The sequence below is a fragment of the Macaca nemestrina genome, chromosome 8 (genome assembly GCF_043159975.1).
Source record: "Macaca nemestrina isolate mMacNem1 chromosome 8, mMacNem.hap1, whole genome shotgun sequence".
Taxonomy (NCBI): Eukaryota; Metazoa; Chordata; class Mammalia; order Primates; family Cercopithecidae; genus Macaca; species Macaca nemestrina.
The window spans coordinates 15,116,672-15,140,551 of record NC_092132.1 but is presented as its reverse complement, the minus strand read 5'-3'; the positions used below and the strand labels follow the sequence as shown (position 1 = coordinate 15,140,551).

The 23,880-nt window shown below is 39.2% G+C and overlaps 1 protein-coding gene across 3 annotated transcripts in view; it reads right to left on the bottom strand.

Annotated features, from left to right (window-relative positions):
• LOC105492844 (ArfGAP with SH3 domain, ankyrin repeat and PH domain 1) overlaps window positions 1-23,880 on the bottom strand; it is a 395,792-nt gene that overhangs the window by 125,822 nt on the left and 246,090 nt on the right. For all 3 annotated transcript variants that reach the window (XM_024796318.2, XM_071067822.1, XM_071067823.1), the window contains 4 exons: window positions 18,187-18,261; window positions 17,311-17,360; window positions 10,869-10,998; window positions 9,375-9,460 (listed from right to left, as the gene is read on the bottom strand). In XM_024796318.2, the coding sequence (XP_024652086.2) occupies window positions 9,375-9,460; window positions 10,869-10,998; window positions 17,311-17,360; window positions 18,187-18,261 (341 nt within the window). The remainder of the gene's footprint in view (window positions 1-9,374; window positions 9,461-10,868; window positions 10,999-17,310; window positions 17,361-18,186; window positions 18,262-23,880) is intronic.

The following is a 23,880-nucleotide window of genomic DNA, read 5'->3' as shown; positions in this document are numbered from 1 at the left end:
CCAAGCTCTTTACCAGCAAGTGAAGATTTCTTGTCTCAGGTGGTACACTTCTACTCAGGAACCCAGTCTCTGGCATCAGTTTAGAGAAATACACAATATACCTCAGGAAATGTGTTTAGAATTTTATCTGCCCTATTGGAAGCTTCTCTAACCATGCCCCCTCAGCAGATTATTTCTCAAAACACTATCTGTTTTGCTGTCTCCCTACAAACAATGAGGACCTTGAGCACGAGGACTGTCTCATCTCCCTATCACAGTGGGCCCACAAAGCAGACTGAATGAAGCAATATCAAGACATTTTAAGGCATATCTTTTTTTTTGAGATGGAGGCTCACTTTGTTGCCCAGGCTGGAGTACAGTGGTGTGATCTCAGTTCACTGAAACCTCTGCCTCCCGGGTAGGTGGGACTACAGGTACCCGCCACCACACCAGGCTAATTTTTGTATTTTCAGTAAAGACGGGGTTTCACCAAGTTGAGCGGGCTGGTCTTGAACTCCTGACCTCAAGTGATCCCCCCACCTCGGCCTCCCAAAATGCTGGGATTACAGGTGTGAGTCACTGCGCCCAGCTTGAGGCGTATCTTAAAAGCCGTATTTCAAGCTTAATATGTATATTCAGTGGCAATAATAGAGACTATTAGAAGTGGCCTGTAGAGTGATTACCGAAATCCTACAAGTTCCAACATTTTTTAAGGCTGACATCTTTGGCACAAAAACCTTATTGAAATAAGGAGGAAAATACTACCTTTAGAAAGTTTTTCAGCAACAGTGATGAGAGGAAAAAAGGGCCTTTTGGTTAACCATTTAACTGAAAAACACATGAACACATATAAAGCCTCCTCTCTCTCTCTCTCTTTCTCTCTCTCGGCAGGGTCTCACTCTGTCACCCACACTGGAGTGCAGCGGTTCACTGAAGCCTCGACTTCCTGGGCTCAAGTGATCCTCCCATCTCAGCCTCATGAGTAGTTGGGACTATAGGTGCACCCCACCATGCCTGGCTAATTATTATTTTTGTAAAGATGAGGTTTTGCCACATTGCTTGGGCTGGTCTCGAACTCCTGGACTCAAGTAATCTGCCCTCCTTGGTCTCCCGGAGTGCGGAGATTAAAGGTGTGAGCCACCTTTAAAATCTGGCCTAAACCCTTACTTTCTAGCATTTGGGTTTTCGGTTCTGCCTATAGCGATGCAAGTTAAACTTCTCAGTATAGAATTTTAAGTTTATGTTCTGACCCTTGAATACTTCTCAGTTTTATTTCCTACCATTTTCCCTTAAAAACTCCAAGGTCTAGCCATGCTACATTATTTCTAGTTGCTTGTTCTTTTTCAATCCATCCTTCCCCACTTCAGCCTTTGCATACGCTATTCCCTCTGCCTGGAATGCCCTTCCCCTCTATACCTGTGTAGTAGTACATTCTCATGTTGCTATGAAGAAATACCCAAGACTGGGTAATTTATAAAGAAAAGAGGCTTAATTGACTCACAGTTCCACATGGCTAGGGAGGCCTCAGGAGACTTACAACCATGGCAGAAGGCACCTCTTCACAGGGCGGCAGGAGACAGAATAATGCCAGCAGGAGAAATGCCAGACACTTAAAAAGCCATCAGATCCTGTGAGACTCACTCATTATCAAGAGAACAGCATGGGGAAACTGCCCCCATGACTCAATTAACTCCACCTGGTCCCGCCCTTGACATGTGGGGATTACGGAGATTACAATTCAAGGTGAGATCTGGATGGGGACATGGATTCAAACCGTATCAACCTGCCTGCTAAATTCTCTTTTATCAAGGCTCATCTCAGCTGCTACCCCATAAGCAGTATTCTCTAGACCTGATAGTCAAAGCAGTGGCTTTGCTGAGCACGTGTGCCCAGGCCTAAGTGCCAGACCTAGAGAGGTTAGCAATGTTCTGCACAGAGCAGGCCAGGCCATCCATAAGTGTTAACCTGTAACCAGCATCTTCTACATCAAGGAAGGGATATATGCCCACGAGTTAAAAGTATGGGTACAAAGTTAATCATAGCAAGTTTCAGTCTCTGATACTGCGCTTAAGTAATTTCTGGAGAACAGTTCTGAAGGTAGAGCACTTAAATTTAAGATGGATGTTGTCAGGACTTCTTTACAACAGAAAAAGCAATGGCTTTGGGGTCAGATGATTATGACCAAGAATCTGTGTTCTGGTAAGTCATTTAACTTCTCTTGGCCTCAGTTTGCTCATGTGTAAATGGGCAAATAATACAGATAGGACATGTGAAACCACCCAGCAAAGGGTGGAGCAGTTAGCATGTGTTCAGGAAATCATTCTCTTCCCTGGAGCTGCATAACTTTATCATATAAGGAACTGTTTCCTTTGCAGAGGGATACAGATTCTTCGTAGATATTTTTGAAAAGGTATTTCATTTTCACTTTCAACATAAAGGGAATTTAATCATTATGCTTAAAAAAATGTGAGTTTCGCTTGGGTGACAGGTACACCAAGATCCCAGAAATCACCACTAAAGAACTTAACCATGTAACCAAAAGCCTCCTGTACTCCAGAAACTATTGAAACAAACATTTTTTTTAAAAAATAAGAGAACACTAATTAAACCTCGTCCCAATTTTTTTTTTTAAAGTGAGTTTCAATGAGAATGCTCTAGATCTATGTTTCCCAATATGGTAGCCACTAGTCTCATGTGGTTATTAAAAATGAAATGAAAAATTCTGTTCCTGAGGTCTCACAAGCCATATTTCAAGCTCTCAGTAGCCACGTGTGGCCAATGGGTACCATATAGATGGTAAAGAATATGAACATTCCCACCATAGCAGAAAGTTCTACTGGACAACACCACTCTTGATAAAGAATAAGCAAATATTTGAACAGCACAAAATAAATACTGAAGAACTCATTATAAATTTTAGGGAGAAAGATGGAACTGTTTTAGTTTGAAATGGCATTGATAAAAATGAAAATTCCTGCCAACTACAAGGCTGAAGACTCCAAACAAATTTACTTTCCTTCTGCTTCAATTATTCAGACTGTTACATACCCAGAGACAAAGAAAAATCAATGTAATAATTGCTTTAATCTGTAGCATAATCCCATTTTTATAAACAAAACAAACCAGATACGTGAATCTAGCAATCATCTAAGTGAGGAGATCACAGGATTTTAAAAATTCTTCCTTAACTTCAGTTTCTAGTTTTTTTCTTAAGGATATCATGTATTACTCAGGTAAAACAAAATTAAAGAATCTACATTTTGTCTGGGATGAACAATTCGGAGTTGAGCCCCTTGCAGAAAGTCATTTTAGGGAGGGCCAAGTTCTAGTTTTGGTAAGAAATAGGAGCAGGAAAGGAGGACGAGTTGTAGGAGAAGAATAAAATAACCATGGCAGTCATTAGCAATGTGTTAGTGACACCATAAAAAGCAAAGGGTGACCTGCTGTCATCTGCACTGTCCCTCTGAGCTTCATTCTCTTCTCCTTGAGGGTCATAGTTCCAGCTGTGGACAGGGTAGACAGAGAGCCACCACGACCTGCCAAAACATTTCACAGAGGGCAGTGGCTTCTCTGTTCCTCCTTTCTCTCTTCTGTTTTAGCTGGTCCTAGTTCAGTGGACATGCAAGGGCTACTGCACACGTGGTTCATGCCTGTAATACCAGCACTTTGGGAGGCTGAGGCAGGATTGCTTGAGCCCAGGAGTTTGAGACCAGCCTGTGCAACATGGTGAAGCCTTGTCTCTACAAAAAATACAAAAATTAGCTGGGCGTGGTGGTACATGCCAGTAGTCCCAGCTACTTGGGAGACTGAGGTGGGTGGATCACTTGAACCCAGGAGGTTGAGGCTGCAGTGAGCTATGATTGTACCACTGCACTCCAGCCTGGGTGACAGAGTGAAACTCTGACTCAAAAAGGAAAAAAAAAAAAAAAAAAGGGCCGGGGTGGTGGCTCACGCCTGTAATCCTAACACTTTGGGAGGTGGAAGTGGGCAGACTGCCTGAGCTCAGGAGTTCGAGACCAGCCTGGGCAACATGGTAAAACTCTGTCTCTACTAAAAAAAAATAAAAAAATAAAAAATTAGCTTGAGTGGCTGCGTGCACCTGTAGTCCTAGTTACTTGGGAGGCTGAGGCAGGAGGACTGCTTGAACCCAGGAGGCGGAGGTTGCAGTGAGCAGAGATAGTGCCACTGTACTGCCACCTGGGTGGCAGAGTGGCAAGACTTCTGTCTCCAAAAAAAAAAAAAAAAAAAAAAAAAAAAAAGGCGTAGGAGTCAAAACCGTATCATATTTTATATTTTGGCTCTAAACTTTACTATCTACACATGGTAACCCTGGGCAGTTATTCACCCTGTCTGAATAACAGCATGCTCATCTTCAAAGTGGACATTTTCTAGTTTCAAGAAGCATCAGATGAGCTACTACAGATAAAAGTGTTGTTAGCTGGGAAGTGAAGCACATGTGTGAGTTCTGATTACCTATCACTACACTTAACACATAAATCTTCCAAAGAGAAGGGAAAATTACCTCAAGGATGTCTCATTTATCTCTTAGCCACTTTCTCTACAAATTACCGTAACATAACAAGATCTTCGAAAATAAACAACAGTAACAGTACTGGCAGCTAACATGTAACTGAGTATTTACTCTGTACCAGTCACCTCACTATAATACACAATTCATGGAATATCTTTTTAGTCTCATTACAGAACCAACCATGCAACTAGCTTCAGAACTTTCGGCCCCCACCCCTCCTCCCACCTCTGGGGAGGGCAGAGGTGCTGGAGATTGGGCCAACCAACAGTCAATGATTTAATCATCATGCCTATGTAATAAAACCTCTATAAAATCCTCTAAACGAAGGGGTTTAGAGAGCTGCTGGGTTAGTGAACATATGCCATCTTTTGTGTCTGGCTTCTTTCACTTAGCATTAATGTTTTAAATGTTCACCCATATGTAACATGTATCAATACTTCATTCACATTCAGCATTGTGGCTGAACAATGTTCCATTTTGATATACAACATTTTGTTTAACCTTTTATCAGCTGATGGCTATTGGGTGTTTCCGTGTTTTGTCTATTGTAAATAATGTTCTTATAAATATTCATGTATACATTTTTATTTAAATAACTCTATGTTTAACTTTCTGAGAAATTCCGAAACTGTTTTCCAAAGAAGTTCACCATTTACATTCCTACTGGCAATGCATAGGTTGCAATCTTCCCACATCCGCACCAAGATTTTTGTTTTAATTACAACAATCCCAGTGGGTGTGAAGTGCTATTTCATTGAGGTTTTGATTTGTAATTATCGTTGACTAATGATGTTGAGCACCTTTTCACGTGTTTTTCTGGCCATTTGTGAGTGTGTGTGTGTGTGTGTGTATACTTTTTTTAATATACAGAGTCTTGTTTTGTCGCCTAGGCTGGAGTGCACTGGTGTCATTATGGCTCACCGTAGCCTTGATCTCCTGGGCGCAAGCGATCCTCCCAGCTTGGCTTCCCAAGTAGCTGGGAATATAGGCGTGCGCTACCATACCTGGGTTATTTTTTATTTATTTTTGTAGACAGGGTCTCCCTGTGTTGCCCAGGCTGGTCTTGAACTCCTGGGCTCAAGTGATCCTCCTGCCTTGGCCTCCTAAAGTGCTAGGATTATAGGTGTGAGCCAGCACACCTGGACTATTGTTGAGTTCTTTACATATTCTGGATATCAGACTCTTATCAGAAAAATGTTCTGTAAATACTTTATCCTATTCTGTGGGTTGTCTTTTACTTTCTTGATAATATACTTCCACAAACAAGTTTTTAATTTTAAAGTCCAATTTATATTTTTCTTTGGTTTCCTGTGCTTACTTTGTCTCCTTTGACACCTTTACTAAGCATTTATTAAATGAATTAACGTGACTTTTAGCAATATACTGATCCTTTCTGAGCTACAATTTCTTGAGGGTTGGATATATTAAATGAGAAAACACATGTAAAGAACTTAGAGGCAGGGCCTATATAATTTGTCCTAGAAAATAAGCTCTCGGTAAATGTTAGCTGTTATTCTTATTACCTGTAAAATGACAGATAATAAAGCAATGTTTATAAATGCTGTTAACTCTGCAGGTCATAATGACACATGTGAAGAGGTAAAAGGAGCAGGTGAATTGGAGGATACGTTTGTTTGGAAAGCAGCATGTTACAGACAATGTTCATGTCTGAAATTGAGCAGTAATTAGTGTAAGTGAGCTGAAATGGGTTGGAAACAGTTAAAAGCCCTTCTTTTCTGCTCCTTTTATTTACTTCTCCATTTTTGTAGCTTCATCCACACTGAAGTGTCGTGACTATTATTACCTGGGCAAATTCACTGTTGAGTACCAGCTGACTTTGTACTGAAAATCACTTTGGGAACTGAAGTAAGTATGGAGAAGAATAAATCTTCAAAACAAAACAAAACAAAACAAAACAAAAAAACACCTAAGTAGAGAATGCTTAACAGGTCCACACAATATACCTATTAAGAGTTTTGAGGAACTGACTGAAGTAGAAAAGAATAAAGGAAACTACTCTGGCTTCTTGCTGTGATAAGAGTTCTTGGGTTCCAACCATGGAGTAACTTTTAGTTGAATCACCTTAAAACATGGTTCTACTACTTGATGTCTTAGAACATCTCTCTCCCTACAAGGTTTTTACTGTGTAGGGTTTTCTTCTGATGATCTCTCTCTGACCTAGGGGACATTCTTCTACCAGATTGCAATCTGGAAACAAAATCCTAGCTATCCTCCAAGTTCAATGACAAGTCCCACCACTTCCTTCAAGGTGCTAGTACCTTCTCCTCAGTCCTCCTGGTCAGGTGTCTCTCTTCTGTTTTTTCTTTAATTTTGAGACGCAGTTTTGCTCTTGTTGCCCAGGCTGGAGTGCAATGGCGCAATCTCGGCTCACTGCAATCTCCACCTCCTGGATTCAAGCGATCTTCCTGCCTCAGCCTCCCAAGTAGCTGGGATTATAGGCATGCACAACCACACCTGGCTAATTTTGTACTTTTAGTAGAAACAAGGTTTTGCCATGTTGGTCAGGCTGGTGTCGAACTCCTGTAATCTAATAATCCACCTGCCTCAGCCTCCCAAAGTGTTGGGATTACAGGTGTGAGCCACCACACCCAGCCACCACACCTCTCTTCCTCTTGATGCCCCATGGTACCTGTCACTGTCCAGCCCCATGATGATTAATAATGGATCCGACTTACTTCCTACACCTGGACAATTAACTCCTGAGGGAAAAAGCCTTGCTTTATCTCTATCCCAGAACTGGGCACAGTACCTGAACTTTGGCAAAAGACTAATAACTATTTGTGGAAAGGGAAAAAGCAAAGAATAAGAGAATAAAGCGGGGACGCAATAGCTATACAAGTTAGAATCACCATTACTAGTGAAGACTAATAGATGTATACTTTACAAAGCATCTTCTATTTTGAAAAACTCTTGTTTGTGTAGGCCAAACTCTTCTTTATAAACTTAGAGAATTTAACGTGAAAATAGATATCTAAAGTCAGGTGAAATCAGTTTTGCTGCCAAAGTATTGCAGAATTCAGGAGACTGAGAGATTCACTTATTTCTTTAAAACTTTCAAAGGAATTAAACGTTTCCAGGAAAACTAAATATGATGAAAGATAAAAAATTCCACCCAATACTAAAATCAGGGACCATTACAACACAGGCCAAAATTTCGTAATTGCCCAACCACACTACAAAGCCAAAAGTAAGTTAGTTATTCCAGGTCTTCAGTAAACAAACTTAATCTTAAGAAGGTGAAAACTGTTTCTACTTCAATATATTATTTTTATTTTTGAAAGACATTTATGTAAGGTAGAAGGTACTTTGAAAAAAAAGTTATCAAATTTATGTAAACAACAATTTGATCATCAAAAAGGTTTTCCTCAAGAGAAATATCCTAGACAATAAAATATATAAATAAATAATTTTAAACGCCACTTAGAATCATCACAGCTGTCAGTACATACAAGGCTGCAGGCACTGGGCTAAGCACTCCATATACATTCTCTTTTTCACTTTTTATAGCCTTATGAAAACCCTAAGGTGGTTGCTACAGAACCGTAACCCAACTTGACAAGTGAGTATACTGAGGTTTAGTGAAGTACCTGATTAAGAATGCAGTTACCTAGCTGCAGAGCCAAAATGTGGACTCATCCAATTTGTCTAATCCAAGCTTTGTGCTTTTGCCATAATATTAATGCTGACCTCCTTAAATGTTTTAGAATACAGATATCTCTCTAAATATAACTATTGAAAAGACTAAGAAAGATCAAAGGAAATTAAGAATTTAACTTTTTTGAGAGTATTTTATCTAGTCCAAATGACCTTTACATTATTATGCTTATGGGAGCTGTCCATTCCACTTCTGGAAGGTCCTTGCATTATTTTCTGTATAACTTTCATCAACAAATACAGACTTTACTTTTCTGGTAGAGTCTGTGGGTGTAACCGGCACATTTTCACACACAGACTCTACCAGAAAACCCATGAAAGTTAACCCAATAAGTAAACAAGCAAACGTGGCACCACAGAATCACAAACGTAATAAAAAGATAGCCCTGCAATATAGGCAAACAAAAATGGTGCCAGTGTAGAACAACGGGTATCTTTCAAAATATAACACCAATTATATAGGAATCTATGTATAAATGCAAAGTATTCTTAATGCCCAAACTATTTAAATTCATTTAATTTAGATGAAACAAAACAAAACCGAAGACTCCAGGTGGAAATACATGGTGCAAATGGTGCAATAATAGGCCAAAGTGGGCAGATCACGAGGTCAGGAGATCAAGGCCATTCTGGCCAACATGGTGAGACTCCATCTTTACTAACAACACACAAGAAAAATTAGCTAGGTGTGGTGGCATGCACCTGTCATCCTAGCTACTGGGGAGGCTGAGGCAGAAGAATTGCTTGAATTCGGGAGGCAGAGATTACAGTGAGCCGAGACTGCACCACTGCACTCCAGCCTGGCAACAAAGAGTGAGACTCCGTCTCAAAGGAAAAAAAAAAAAAAAAAAAAAGGCAAAATGCTAAGTAAGAGAGTCAGGGAAGGGGGTCATCAGAAATGACTCTTTAGTGGCAGAGGATCATGCATCTGTAATAAGAGCTCCACAGGTGATCAAATATAGGAAGAAGTATTTGTAAGTATTTGTCTTCTTCTAAGGAAGACAGCATTTTTAAGCCCTAATTTGAGCTGCTGATTTGTATAAAACACTGAAGATGGAAGACACTATTTCTTATCCATTTAGCTGAAAAAGGTCATTATATCACTTTATTTACTCATGAGATGAAGAAAAGATATGAAAAGGATTAGGATAAATAATGAAGTACAGGGGGCTTGCAATATTCTACTCACTTGCACTGTGCATGGTAATACTTTATAAGATTCTGCAGCAGATCCACACCTTTTTTGGTCTTGATTTCATTAACTTTAATGAGATACTGTGAAAATAAAACAGGATTTTATGTTGATTACTTCAGCCATGGGTTCAGGTGGCTGAACATCACCCCTGAATCTGCACAAGTTACCAAGCTTGGTGTCCTTTAGACAGTTTAGAGAATGCTGATTTCGCACAGTCACAAAGTGTACAAAACAAACTGACTAGAGTGTTAGCATTTTATAAATTATTTTATGATTAGTTTATTCAACAAGCAGGAATAAAACACAGCAAAACATTCTAGAACTGTTATTTCCCCTTGGTGCAGTGGATCTCAAACGTACAGTTTATGTGGTCAAAAACCTGAAAGATTGATTGTTTTTTGCAGAAAGTAAGTAGAATAGCATTCTCATCAAAGAATATACCATAGGATATTGAAATTTTAGGAAAAAGAGGTGAATGAGAAAGAATTTTTACTACTCAAAAATGAAAGAATAAAAATAAGAATAACCCACTAATTTATTCAGGTAACTAAACACAGTAGCGTACTTGTACTGTGTACTGGTCAAGATTTTCTATTGACACTGTTTGCTGCTTGCTTACTTGTTTTATTGTGTGAAAAGGTTCATGAGCACACAAACTCAAGGAGCCAATGGGTTATGAAATAGAAAAAAGAGAGAGAGAGAAAGAGACAGAGGTGAGAAAGACAGAGAGAGAGAGAAAGAGAAGGAAGGAAGGAAGGAAGGAAGGAAGGAAGGAAGGAAGGAAGGAAGGAAGGAAGGAAGGAAGGAAGGAAGGAAGGAAGGAAGGGAAAAGGGGAAGGGGAAAGAGAAGGAGGGAAGAAAGAGGAAGGAAAGAAAAGGAAAGGAGAAAAACATCTAGGGGAAGAAAAAAATGAGACAATTTTCCACTTTAATATTTTCTAAAAACTGCAGAAGAAACTCTTGCTCAACAGCAGTGTCAGAAAAGGTTGGTTTAGGTCAAGAAGTGTTCATGTTCAACTGGAATTCAGTTTGAGAACCAATGCTCTAAGTTTAAGGCAGCATGCTTTCTGTTACATTTTTTCGTGAAATCAACTTTCTTAACGGCAACTTCATTTGAGTTTTCATTCAAACTGGACATATGGTTAAAAAAACATGCTCTAAACATATACCAATAAAAATATTCACCAGTGTTACCTCTCACCAATGTTTTCCTCCCACAACCACTCACAAGCAACATTAAGGTTCTCACCAAAGAATCCTGTTTTGGCTTAAAACAGCCCCATAGGGCCAAGGCTCAAAATATGAGACAACAGTGCAATGGCAGGTTCCCAAAACGCTTGGAGAAAAATGGAGATTAGAATCCTTAAGAAACAGTTTCCTCTCTAGTAATCAAATACAGTCTGCCTTTAAGCATAAAGACTGCTGACTAGCAGGAAAAGATTACAGTTGTTATAATTCTAGGCAAATGATGGAAAAGTCCATTCTTACTTCACACATTTGAAGCTGAAAGAGGCGCCTTTCCTTCTCCATTTCTTCCGCAATCTCGGCTCCTGTTATCTCTGTGCGGATCATCCCATGTTGTTTTGCGTGTTCTCTTTTCTCTTTCTCAATTTTTGTACTGTAATTAAAGCCAATGTCATTATTAAAAACAAAACGAAACACTCATGTACAACACCAACAGCAGACCCTAATACAAACTATGGATTTGGGATGACGATGTGTCTATGTAGGTTCATCAGCTGTATCAACTGTAGCACTCTGGTGGGGGTCAGTGATAATGGGGGAGGCTGTGCATGTGTCGGGGGAGGGTGCATATGGGAACTCTCTGTATCTTCTGCTCAAGAAGGAAGTCTACTAAAAACAAACCATACTCATGTCTTTCTGTTAACAAAAGCCACTGATTATTAATTTCCAAAGTTAAGAGGCAAGAATTCTTAAGTTGGTAGAATCAATCAGAAGTAAAAGCCTACATTCAAAGAGAACACACACACTGTATGGATTTTCACACGGGAAACCCCTTACATTTTTCCTTTGATCTTACACATGACAGATTCATATACATTCTCTTACATTTTGGTAGGCACAAAGAAATGTTGATAGTCTGCCTACTATTGGGTAAAGCACTTTATAATAAAAAAGAATCAGAAAGTTGGAGGCATGAGGCTTTCCTTGAATATCGATAGCTTGCAAGACTTCAATTATTTCAAATAATTAAAGTATATAATGGGTCTTTGTGGGTATGTACAAAATTTAGTCAAAGGTAATTTCCAATATTCCTCTAAACTTGAGCTATTTCCATATTCCAAGAACACATTTTAATCAGTCAACCACTTGTCACTGGGCTATACAAAATTCAGAAGAAATCCCAATATATAATTTGGAATCCTATGAAAATGTTCTTCTGTGCGTGGGGAGGTGGCCAGGGGCAACCAGGTGATAAAGAAGAAAGGCCCACATTAAACCTATAGTAGCTGATGCTAGTGCTCTGCTCTGATAGATGATAATCTGGTAATAATACCAATGATTATAGCCTGCTTTCCAAAAATCCATTAACCTGAAAATGGACTTCTAATTTCAGAAACAACCAGTAATTTCTAGTTGTGAATGCAAAGACTAACTGATTTGACCTTCAACTCTTAAGTTGTGGTGGTAGGGGAAACCAACCCTGAAGAAAGTCAACATCCTTACCTATACACAGACACAGTGGAAAATCCACCAATCAACCCAATGGAAAATCTACTTATAAACCCAATTGGGATTGACTCTAACACCCTAATGCTATTATATTTAAGAAACTCTTTAATCATGCCACTGTGGCAGTCAAAGAGGAATAACAGGGATTTTAACAGAAAGAGAATAAATCTCAGCTCTTTCTCCACTGATGTGGGTAGGAAGAGAAGAAATATGGAGGGACAGGCATAATTTAATAATAAGCCTTTCAATTTACCATGGTGACTTAAACATACATGTCTTTTATTTCTTCCTCCAGTGATGCCACTAAAATGAGAGTAAAGGCATAAGAACAGATAATCTCCCAAAGACAAGAGAATTGAAGACAAAAAAGGATGACAGAATTCAATAAATATTTGGAAGAGCAAGGCTGAAGAGAGAAGGAGAGCACCTCAAACTATAGGGTTCTCTGTCTCCCTCACTTACATAGCTTCCAAAATGCCACCATATGTGATTACTAACAGGAGCCTGAAAGAACTGCAAGGCTCTGAGACAAACCTCAGACACTGACATCTGGAAAACCCCTATAAAAGAGCTGCCTTCACATCCTACAACTCGAAACCTAAAAAGAAGGCTTTCTGCTTTCTTGCAGAAAGCAGATCTCTAATGATGCATATGAGCTTTTAGTCTTTGGGTACCTTGCTCTGAAATATGAATGCACCCAAAGATTGTAAGTCCCCAAAATGAAAGTGAGGGTGAGCAAAGTATTAATAACAAAAGGGGGAGGGTTGGGAAGGAAACAGAGGCAATAAGGGAGCAGATAAAAGAAAAATGTCATTAAATCTTCAGCTAAAATATTGCGTCTACGAAACAAGAAACAGAAACTACAAAAAGGCAAAAGAAAAAAAAAAACAAAAACCCAATTGAGCAAAAGAGCTGTTAGAAATTTAAAATGACAGCCAAAATAAAAAAGCTAACAGAAACAGTGGGGAAAAAACACTGAAAAAATAACCTAAAATATACTACGAATAGAACAGAAAAGAGAGGAAAATTGTAAGAACGGTCTAGGAAGTCAAATATTATATAATGAAAATTCCAGAAAGAGAAAAAAAAGAAAAAACAGGAGGAATTACAAGAAGTTTAGTGATGAACTAAAACTTGTAAACAAAAATTGCAAACAATGCACATACCATGGCACTTGAAGACTCTTCATAAAACCTTTTATAGAGACAAGACCTTATATTCTCTAACCGAAAATAAATGAAACAAACAACAACCACATATCACATACAAATAAACAGGAATCAGAAAGACATCAGGTTTGTTTTTTTTTTTAGCAACACTGGAAAATAGAGAACAATGGAAAAATGCCTTCAACATTTTGATATAAAATTATTATTATTATTTTTGAGACAAAGTCTCACTCTGTTGCCCAGGCTGGAGTGCAGTGGTCCGATCTCTGCTCACTACAACCTCCACCTCCTGGTTCAACAATTCTCCTGCCTCAGTCTCCTGAGTAGCTGGGACTACAGGCACCCACCACCACGCCCAGCTAATTTTTGTATTTTTTAGTAGAGACAAGGTTTTGCCACATTGGCCAGGCTAGTCTCAAACTTTCGACCTCAAGCGATTTGCCCACCTTGGTTTCCCAAAGTGCTGGGACCACAGGCGTGAGCCACTGTGCCTGAAAATTATTATAAAATCAGTGTTACATATTTGGCCAAACTCTCACTTTTTGCGGTGGCAGAATGAAAATAATTTTGGAAATACAAAACCTCAAATCTTTGCCTCCTTGACAGCTGTTCTCTGAAAACTACTGGAGGTAATGGGCCACCAAAATATGGAACTATACTAGTCAAGAGGAAGTAGATTTAAAACTGAAGAGTCAAACGTGATCCCAGGATGGCAGCTGTAACAGCTTATCTAAAGAGCTCTGGAAAGGGATGTGTCCAGGAAAGAAAAAAAGAAACGGACACAATTTAATACTAATAGATATATAATCATTATAATAAAATAAGTAATGTACTTTATAAACAAATATTGACAGGTGTGTGACATCTGCTGGAACAGATAAAAAATTCACAGAAAATTCACATAGAACTAAGCAAATGAAGAAAGAAGGCAATTATGTCATTAACAAAACGCAAACAACTGTACTCTAAGAACAGAAATGTAATCCTATTCTAACATTCAGATTAGCAATGAACGCTTATAATACCCATAAAAATGTAAACACTGAAACTAGTTTAATACAAAATTGTTCTATTAACCCTAATGGATGAACAGAGTGCAAAAGTGATGGGGTGTCTGTGCAAGGGAATGTAATCCTCGTCTACCAGAACAATACATCACAGCTAAAGCTAGAAAGAGCAAGAGAATACTGAGGAAGGTGTAGAAAGTCAGGAAGCAGGTAAAAGAGTTGGAAAAAGGGAAGGGACTAACAGGATCAAGAGGGGCAGGCAGAGGGCCTCTGTGTTTCCATTAGAAGCACATTTGTTGCCTATTTAATATTTTCCCTGTCATGATTTGTAAAGAACCCTGTACCATTAGGTATGACATAAAATCACTGAGTTTAGATTGTGGAGGACAATACAGGTAAGTGAGAATTTGCTACAAAGCGTACCTGGTCCATCCTAGAACGCTCTGTTCTATGATAAACTTTAACAATGTTGAAGCCACTGTTATTTGGGGTTTCCATTATATGCTGTCAGAGTAAGTCTTAACTAGTAAAAGCACTATCTGATGTTTTAGTTTATGTACATTTATCATTTTGATCAAATGAAATTTGATTCTTACAAAACTCAGTAGAAACTATTTATTGTGTGACTTCCCTATGCTAAATACTGTGACAACTGTTTCAACACACTACCTTATCTTGTCCTCACAACAACCCTGAGAAGTAGGTAATTTTTTATATTATTTTACAAGTAAGGATCATCAAAATTAAGTATTTTGGCTCAAGGTCACAAAACTGATAATGATTTCTCAGTCTGTGATCTAAATCATTGCAAACTTCACTGCGTCCAGAGTTCTAAATGGAAGACCACAGAAAACGTCCAGCCTTCTCCATTACCAAAACTAATAAATGAACTTTTTTGTGTGGAGTCATTTTGTTTTCTGTAACTTATAACCGCATGAGTCCCAGTACATCAAAGAGACAAATGCTTGTTTTCTTTCTTTCCTGCACCACTATACTATACTTCAGTGACAAAGAAGTCTATCTTAGGAAAATTGTTGACAGGGATTTACTGAGCAAACAAATAAAACCTGCCTTCATAAGGTCTTAAATTTGGGACCCACTCAACTTGCTATTCCTGTTACACATTTCCAGGTCTGAATAATTCTTTTATTTCTTCAATGAAATAGTACATATACTATGAGTCATTAGGCACTGGTAGATTAACACCATATATAAGAATAAAGTGGTTGTGGTCTTCACCAAATTTAGATTGTAGAGGACAATACAGAAAAATGAACAGCCAGGCCGGGCACAGTGGCTCACGTCTGTAATCTCAGCACTCTGGCCGAGGTGGGTGGATCACCTGAGGCCAGGAGTTCAAGACCAGCCTGGCCAACATGGTGAAACCCTGTCTCTACTAAAAATACAAAAAATTAGCTGAGTGTTGATGGCGGGTGCCTGTAATCCCACTTACTTGGGAGGCTGAGGCAGGAGAATCGTTTGAACCCAGGAGGCAGAGGCTGCAGTGAGCTGAGATCACGCCACTGAACTCCACCCTGGGCAACAAAAGTGAAACTCCGCCTCAAAAAAAAAAAAAAAGAAAAAGAAAAATTAAAAAAAAAAAAGAAAAGCCAGACAAGTTCATACGTTGAGTGAGCAGTACAAGGAAGAGCACCTGTACCATCTCAGAATGCTTCATATTTTAAGTCATTTATAATACTAAGCACCAGATACTTGTAGGTCTTTAGCCAACAGAGATTTTAAACAATAGAAATACAGTTGTACTACCTAATATTGGTAGTACTTTAGTTGACAAAGCACGTATTACATCATGTTTTGTTGTTCCTATGTCCTACAAAGAAGACATATTCTACAAGTAAAGCACAAGGTTTTTTCTTCCCTCTTTGTCCTCCTACTTTCTAAGTACTTAATTCTATTCGATTCCAAGTTTAAGCACCACTGCCTCTGGGCAGGGGCAGTACTTAGCTTACAATTTGAGTACTCATGACCCACTTTTCATACAGAAAGATTCATAGCCCACAGCATTCATTTATCAGTTGACCATTTTAATAACCTTTTTGTTCTCTGCTGCATTTAGAACTGTCAATGTACGGATATATTCCTAAAACAGTAAGTCCCTAACAATGCACTTTTTACATAATTACAAAAGTAGTTTGCGAAAAACATATTTAATCCTGAATTTGCTTTTCTTTTGCTTGTTTTTATCCTGTTGCTATTGCTGCCTACAGAAGTGTTTTATTCTCTTATGTTTATAGTTGTCCAAGACTTTTACTAAAAGCTTTAAAAATACATATCTCCTCCCACCCCACCCTCCTGCTTGGTGTTACAAATGTCTCAGAGTAATAATAGTAATAATAATAAAGGAACGTGGTACAATTACACACAGTATCAAGATGGTCCGAGCACCTTGCAAAGTGCTTAGTGCCCTAATTCCTAACAAGAACTCTACGAGGTTGGTGGTCTGACCTCAGTGCCCATGCTATGCTAGGCTCTGTGGTCAGACAGACCTGGAGTGAATGCCAGATGGACACGTAACTAGCTTTCTAGCCTTTCACGAGCCCCTTAGCCTCTTTAGGCTTCAGTTTCCCTGATGTATATAAACAGAGAGTAAAGTTGTACAGATAGTTTCCTGTGAAGAGGTCATACATGCAAAAAACACTTAGTGCAGGTCCTGGCAGGCACCAAGATGTCACAGTATTAGCTGTTACTTTTATTATTTCCCAATTGTTATACTATACAGAAACATAAATGGTCCATAATTACATGCTATCTATAATGAGAGCCATAGGCCTATAACTTGATAGTATCAGCAGCCGTAAATGCCAAAACAACTGATAGTAAAAGTACCTCTCCCTTCAGACAAATAGCACAGGAGATGCAACCACTTTAGGTCAGTTTACCCAACCTCTTAGCCCTAATAAGGATATACTAGAGGATATACTAAACAAGTTTTGTTGAGAAGTTATTAGTTAAGAGGTCTGTCCTTTCTCCAGTTTTTTTTTTTTTGTTCAAAATTCACAACAATATTAAAAAACAAAAACTAAACAAAAAACCACTTACAACTTTGTCTCATAATCTTTCCAGGCTTTGTCAAATGGCTTCTTGAGATCCTTAGAAAAGAGAAAATGAAATTAAAATTGCATCGACTATGACTGAAAATGAATAAATAGTTTTGAAATAACATCTTAGCAAGAATTGCTTCCTTTATAGGACACTGGGAGCTTCACTTTCATGCACATTACACTATTTTTTTTTTTTTTTTTTGACAGGGTCTCACTCTGTTGCCTAGAATGGAGTGCAGTGGCGCAATCACAGCTCAATGCAGCCTTGAACTCCCAGGCTCAATCGATCTTCCCACCTCAGCTTCCTGAGTAGCTAGAACTACAGGCACTCAATACCATCCCTGGCTAATTTCTGTACTTTTTTTTTGTAGAGATGGGGGTTTCATTATGTTGCCCAGGCTGGTCTTGAACTCCTGGGCTCAAGCGATCTGCCCGCCATGGTCTCCCAAAGTGCTTGGATTATAGGCATGACCACTGTGCCTGGCCAACATCACACCATGTATTATATACACAAGAAGCATGAGAGAGGAAAGAAGGGTGAGCGCCCTGGTCATGCTGATGAAGCAGGAGCCTGAGGTTCAGAGAGGCTGGGTCCCCAGTGGTCACACTGTGGGAACCAAGACTCGGGCTTAACTTCTCTCTCCCACCCATGGAGAACCTTCCCAATCTTCTTGAAAGTGCCTAATCTCATTCCTCTGTCAATACCATTATGTGAAGTGGCACATTTTTTCCAATGATCATTTTCCAAGAGCATTTTTAATGCTGAAAATGTTCAAAGACTCTTTCAAATACAAGTACTACTATGATCTTAAAAGAGGAAAAAAAAAATCAATCCTTTCAAGTTAAAGGGAAAATCAAATTTCTGAACACTTACTCCTTTGACTCCCTTTAGGTCTCCTTTTAACAAGGAATCCAAGGTGAAGATCACATTGTGGCTCAGCCCCTGGAGCTGAAAAAGCAAAGGGAAGATGGGAGATGGTTAAAAAATAAAGTCCACATGAACAATAAAACCAGCTACTATTGACTGAGCATTTTCCACACACCAGTCTCTGTTGAAGGGCTTTCCATGCATTATTTCATTGAACCTGCATGACACCTCTGTAGGTTAGGTGACGTAATTATCACCACTTGGCAGGTGAAGGAACAGAGATGGAGTCATTTGTGCAGAACCATAAAGCATGTGAGTGAGGGGCTAAGATTTGAATTTAGGCAGTGTAGGCTGGGCATGGTGGCTCTTGGGAAGCTGAGGCAGGCGGATCACTCGAGGTAAGAAGTTCAAGATCAGCCTGGCCAACATGGGGAGACACCGTCTCTGCTAAAAACATGAAAATTAGCCAGGTGTGGTGGTGTGCAACTGTAGTTCCAGCTACTTGGGAGGCTGAGGCACGAGAATCATTTAAACTTGGGAGGCGGAGGTTGCAGTGAACCGAGATCACGCCACTGCATTCCAGCCTGAGTGAGAGAGACTGTCTCAAAAAAAAAAAAAAAAAAAAGGAATTTAGGCGGTGTAGCTCCAGAGCTTGCTTAAACACTATGTTACAGTACACGTATATGTGTACAAATAATTCCTCAAATCACTGTAGCACTTCCATTAACACCTCTGCCAAAATTGTAGCTCTTACGGTGAATTTTCTTCAACTGCTTCTGTCAGAGTAAGGAGGGGCTTTTTCCATTTCCTTTTCACATTTTTTTATACCATGTATCATTATCTGAAATTGCTGTGTTTGGGGTTTTTTTGCTCAGACTTATCTTTTAATTTTTAGTTTTTATGGATATATAATAGTTGTATTTATGAAGTACATGAGAAATTTGATACAAGGGTACAATGTATAATGATCGAATCAGGGTAATCGGGGTTTCCATCACCTCAAGCACTGATCATTTCTTTGTGCTAGAACATTTCAATTCCACTCTAGTTATTTTGAAATATATAATAAAAATCATTAACTACAGTCATGCTGCTGTGCTACCTAACACTAGATTGTGTTACTTCTATCTAACTGTATTTTTGTACCTAATAACCAATCCCTCTTTATTCCTTCCACCCTACTATCCTTCCCAGCCTCTGGCAACCATCATTCTATTCTCTATCTCTGTGAGATCAATTTTCTTTTTTAGCTCCCACATGAGACAGAACATGCAATAATTGTCTTTCTGTACTTGGCTTATTTCACCTAACATAATGTTGGATCCATTTTGTGGCAAGTGGCATGATTTTGTTCTTTTTTTTTTTTAATGGCTGAATATTCCATTGTGTGTATATACTGTATTTTCTTTATCTACTCAACTGTTGATGGACACTTAGGTTGATTCTGCATCTTGGCTACTGTGAATGGTGCTCTGATGAACATGGGAGTACGAGTTACCTTGTTGATACACTGATTTCTTTTCTTTTGGGTATATACCCAGCAGTGGGATTCCTGGATCTTATGGTAGTTCTCTTTTTAGTTTTCTGAGGAGACTCTATACCATTTTCCACAGTGGTTGTACTAATTTACATTACCACCAACAGCATATGAGGGTTCCCCTTTCTCCGCATCCTTGCTAGCATCCATTACTGTTCTTTTTATAAAAACTATTTTAACTGGCATGAGATGATATTTCACGGAAGTTTTGACTCGCATTCCTCTGATGATTAGTGATGTTGAGCATTTTTTAATAAAACTTTGGGCCATTTGTAGGTCTTCTTTTGAGAAACATCTTTTCAGATCTTTTGACCATTTTAAAACTGGATTTTTTTCCTATGAGTTGAGATCGTTATATATTCTGGCTATTAATCCCTTGTCAGATGGGTAATTTGCAAATATTTTCTCCTATTCTGTGGGTTGTCTCTTTATTTGGTTGATTGTTTCCTTTGTGGTGCAGAAGCTTTTTAACTTCATATGATCCCATTTGTGTTTGCTCATTTTTACTTTGGTTGTCTGTGCTTTTGAGGTCTTTCTCAAGACATCTTTGCTGAGAGCAATGTGCTGGAGAGTTTCCCCCAAAGTTTTCTTCTGGTAGGTTCACAGTTTCAGGTCTTAGATTTAAGTCTTTAATCCATTTGGATTTGATTTTTCTATACGGTGACAGGGTCTAGTTTTATTCTTCTACATATGGATATCCAATTTTCCCAGCACCATTTATTGAAGAGGATATTCTTTCCCCAATGTATGTTCTTGGTGCCTTTGTCAAAAATAAGATGACTGTGAGTATGTGAATTTATCTCTATTTGGTTCCACTGATTTATGCATTTATTTTTAGTTTTAGTTTTTGAGACAGAGTATCACTCTGCCGCCCAGGCTGGAGTGCAGTGGCATGATCTCTGCTCACTGCAATCTCCGCCTCTTAGGTTCAAGCGATTCTCCTGCCTCAGTCTCCTGAGTAGCTGGGATCACAGGCATGCACCACTACATCTGGCCAATTTTTGTATTTTTAGTAGAGATGGGGTTTCACCATATTAGTCATGCTGGTCTCAAACTCCTGACCTTGTGATCCACCTGCCTCGGCCTCCCAAGTGCTGGGATTACAGGCGTGAGCCACCGTGCCTGGCCTATGCATCTGTTTTTATGCCAGCATCATGCTGGTTTGATTATTATAGCTTAGAAGTATAATTTGAGGTTAGGCAACGAGATGCCTCCAGCTTGTGTATTCTGTCTCCCTCACTAGTACATAACCTCGATGAGGACAGGGACCTTGACCTTTCTGTTCACAGCTATATCCTTAATGCCTAGATTCCATTAAAAAGATAAGATACTTAGGAAGTGCAATCTATAGCCGGGAAATAAATATATTTTGTTGTTGTTGTTGTTTGTTTGTTTCACTGCTCTGCGGCAGTGGCCTGAGTCTCCTTGATTTTAAGATGCTACAAAGAGGAATCTACAAAGGAGAAGGAGATGGAGATGGAGATGCTACCCAGCTGCAAAGAAGAATGGCAGGGGGAAACCAAGGGAGGCAGAGTCAGGTGTGAAAGGAGTAACCAAAACAAGAACTGAGAAGAGTTTTTAACTACTTATCTTCAAGGAGACCCCAAGTAATCTTGATAAAATCAAGTTTTAGTAGCGTGGAACCCAAGACTGCAGAGACCTGCAGGACCAGATTATAGATGGAAAGGTCTGTGGGTCCCCTCACTCAAGAAATAATTTTACTCACACATAAGTGTATTCAATTGTCAGTCTGTCCATCCATCCATCCATCATTAATAAGATACCTACTCTGTGCCACATACTACACTAAAAGCTTGATAGGCAAAGATGAATAAACACTGTTCCTACCTGTAGAGAGTTCATATTCTAGGAACAGAGGCAGTCACTACACAGCCAACTCTACTACATTATGCTATTATGTGTTAGTGGCAGAGGGACAGAGTGGTGTGAGAAGGACCAACGCTGACTTGGAAGGGCTTTACGCATGACTCTCTTAACCACATCTGTAAAGCAGAATATTATAACCTATTGCAAGCAGCTGTTGTGAGGATGGAATTAGTTAATATGTGAGGATGGAATGAGTTAACATATGTGCAAGCTTACTCCCTGATACCTAGAAGTGTTGAATACATGTTTATTTTTTAAATGCTATGGGATGTTAAAATACAAATAAGAAAATGAGGGAGCAGAGAGGGGCGGGGAACAGGAAGGCTTTCCTCTTTTGCGCTGAACTTCTCCCTAACCCTTTCCTCCTGTTTTCATCTTAGGCTTCCTAAAATTCTCAGTCATTCTACCTCTTTACTCTCCCTGAGCACCAACTAATTTTACAAACCAGAAGGTTTCCCAATGTGTGTCACCAGCGGGCTTCTCTGGTGACACACATCTTAAGAAACAATCACTTCTTTTTTATTTCAAAGACAAAGGGATTTCTACCAAGACAATTCTGTCTGTGATTTTGCCAACAATCATACAGCAACAGGCTGGCTGGCAAGCCAGAGAGCTATAGTCTGAGAGTCTACATTCTGTGAGACTCTAAGACACTGGTTCTTGGGGAGTGGGGCAAAAAATAAAAAATCTTAGCTGTTATAACTGTCTGTGGCCCTCCAAATGGCCACAGTATATAACTGATATCAACTATGGCTATTACCTGTATTAAAATTTCATGGGGGGAACGATGGGGGACCACGTCTAAAAAGGCTCTTGGGAAAAGGAGGAAGGCTTTGGATCATAATGAGGGAAAAAAAAGGTTGAGCAACACTAACTGGGTCTGAGACTGAAAAAATGAAGATTAATAGGACTCACCCTCTGTTTTATATTGATAGCTGAAATAATGTGCTCTGAGTCCCTCAATTTCATTCTTGGAGTACAATTCCCTAGCATCCCCCTATCCTATGGGCCTTAGAAGTTTGGATGGATGGCAGGTAAGTAAGGTTGGGGGGCCTGACCCGCCCTTCACTAGTCAAGCTATTGCCTACCTTTCCTCTGTTCACGGAGATCCTTACCTTATTTTTCTTCAAAGCACTTACCATCCCTACCCATTTGTATATATGGTTGTTTCCCTATTTGTTGCTGTCTCCCCAGTTTGGTTGCCAGCTTGAGAGAGGGGTCTATATGCCCACTGCTATATTCCCAGAAATTAGAACACTGCCTAGCACAGAGCGGGTGCTCAAAAAATACTTGCAGAAGAAATGAAATACAGAATCATTTGTGTACAAGGTTCCTCTTTACAGGGCTATCTATACTGATGGAAAGTTACGTGCCTATCAACAGGGCACTGGCCAAATAAATTACAGAGCTTCTAAACAACAGCCAAAAAAATGAGAAAGTTCTTTATGCTTCACTTTGAAAATACCTCTAAGATAAATATTTATGTGATAAAAGCAAGGTATAAAACATTACTTACGGTATGCAATAATTTGCATAACAAGGAGGAAAGAAGGCCAGGCACAGTGGCTCATGCCTCTAATCCCAGCACTTTGAGAGGCCAAGGCAGGCGAATCACTTGAAGTCAGGAGTTTGCGACCAGCCTGGCCAACATGGTGAAACCCTGTCTCTACTAAAAACACAAAAATTAGCCAGTCATGGTGGCACACATCTATAATCTCAGCTACTCGGGAGGCTGAGACAGGAGAATTGCCTGAACCTGGGGGGTGGAGGTTACAGTGAGCCGAGATTGCGCCACTGCACTCCAGCCTGGGCGACAGAGCAAGATGCCATCTCAAAAAAAAAAGGGGGGGGGGGAAGTCTATGCTTTAATTATTTCTGAAATAATACGCAGAAACCTGTTGATACCAATTTCCTCCAGGGTTAGAAGCTGGGCAAAGAAATAAGGTGGGAGAGCAGATTTTTGCATTTTAAAAAAATTATAATATATAACATATTGTTTATGTAAAAACTCAAAAATTTAAAACAAAATATGAAAAGACAGTGATTATAAATAATCCCTTTTCAATTCTTTGTTCTAAATTATGGTTTGCATCAATGCCTCAAATTCTTTGTGAAATGAAGCAGAAAATTAAAAAAAAAATACATTAATGTTATTAGTACTTTGATCTGAAGGCTGTATTATAAAATAACAATTAAAGAATTATGAAACTCTGTGGTTAGTACTGAATGTGAGAGTTGTTCCAAATAAAAAGTGCCTCAAACCATGTACTGACCAC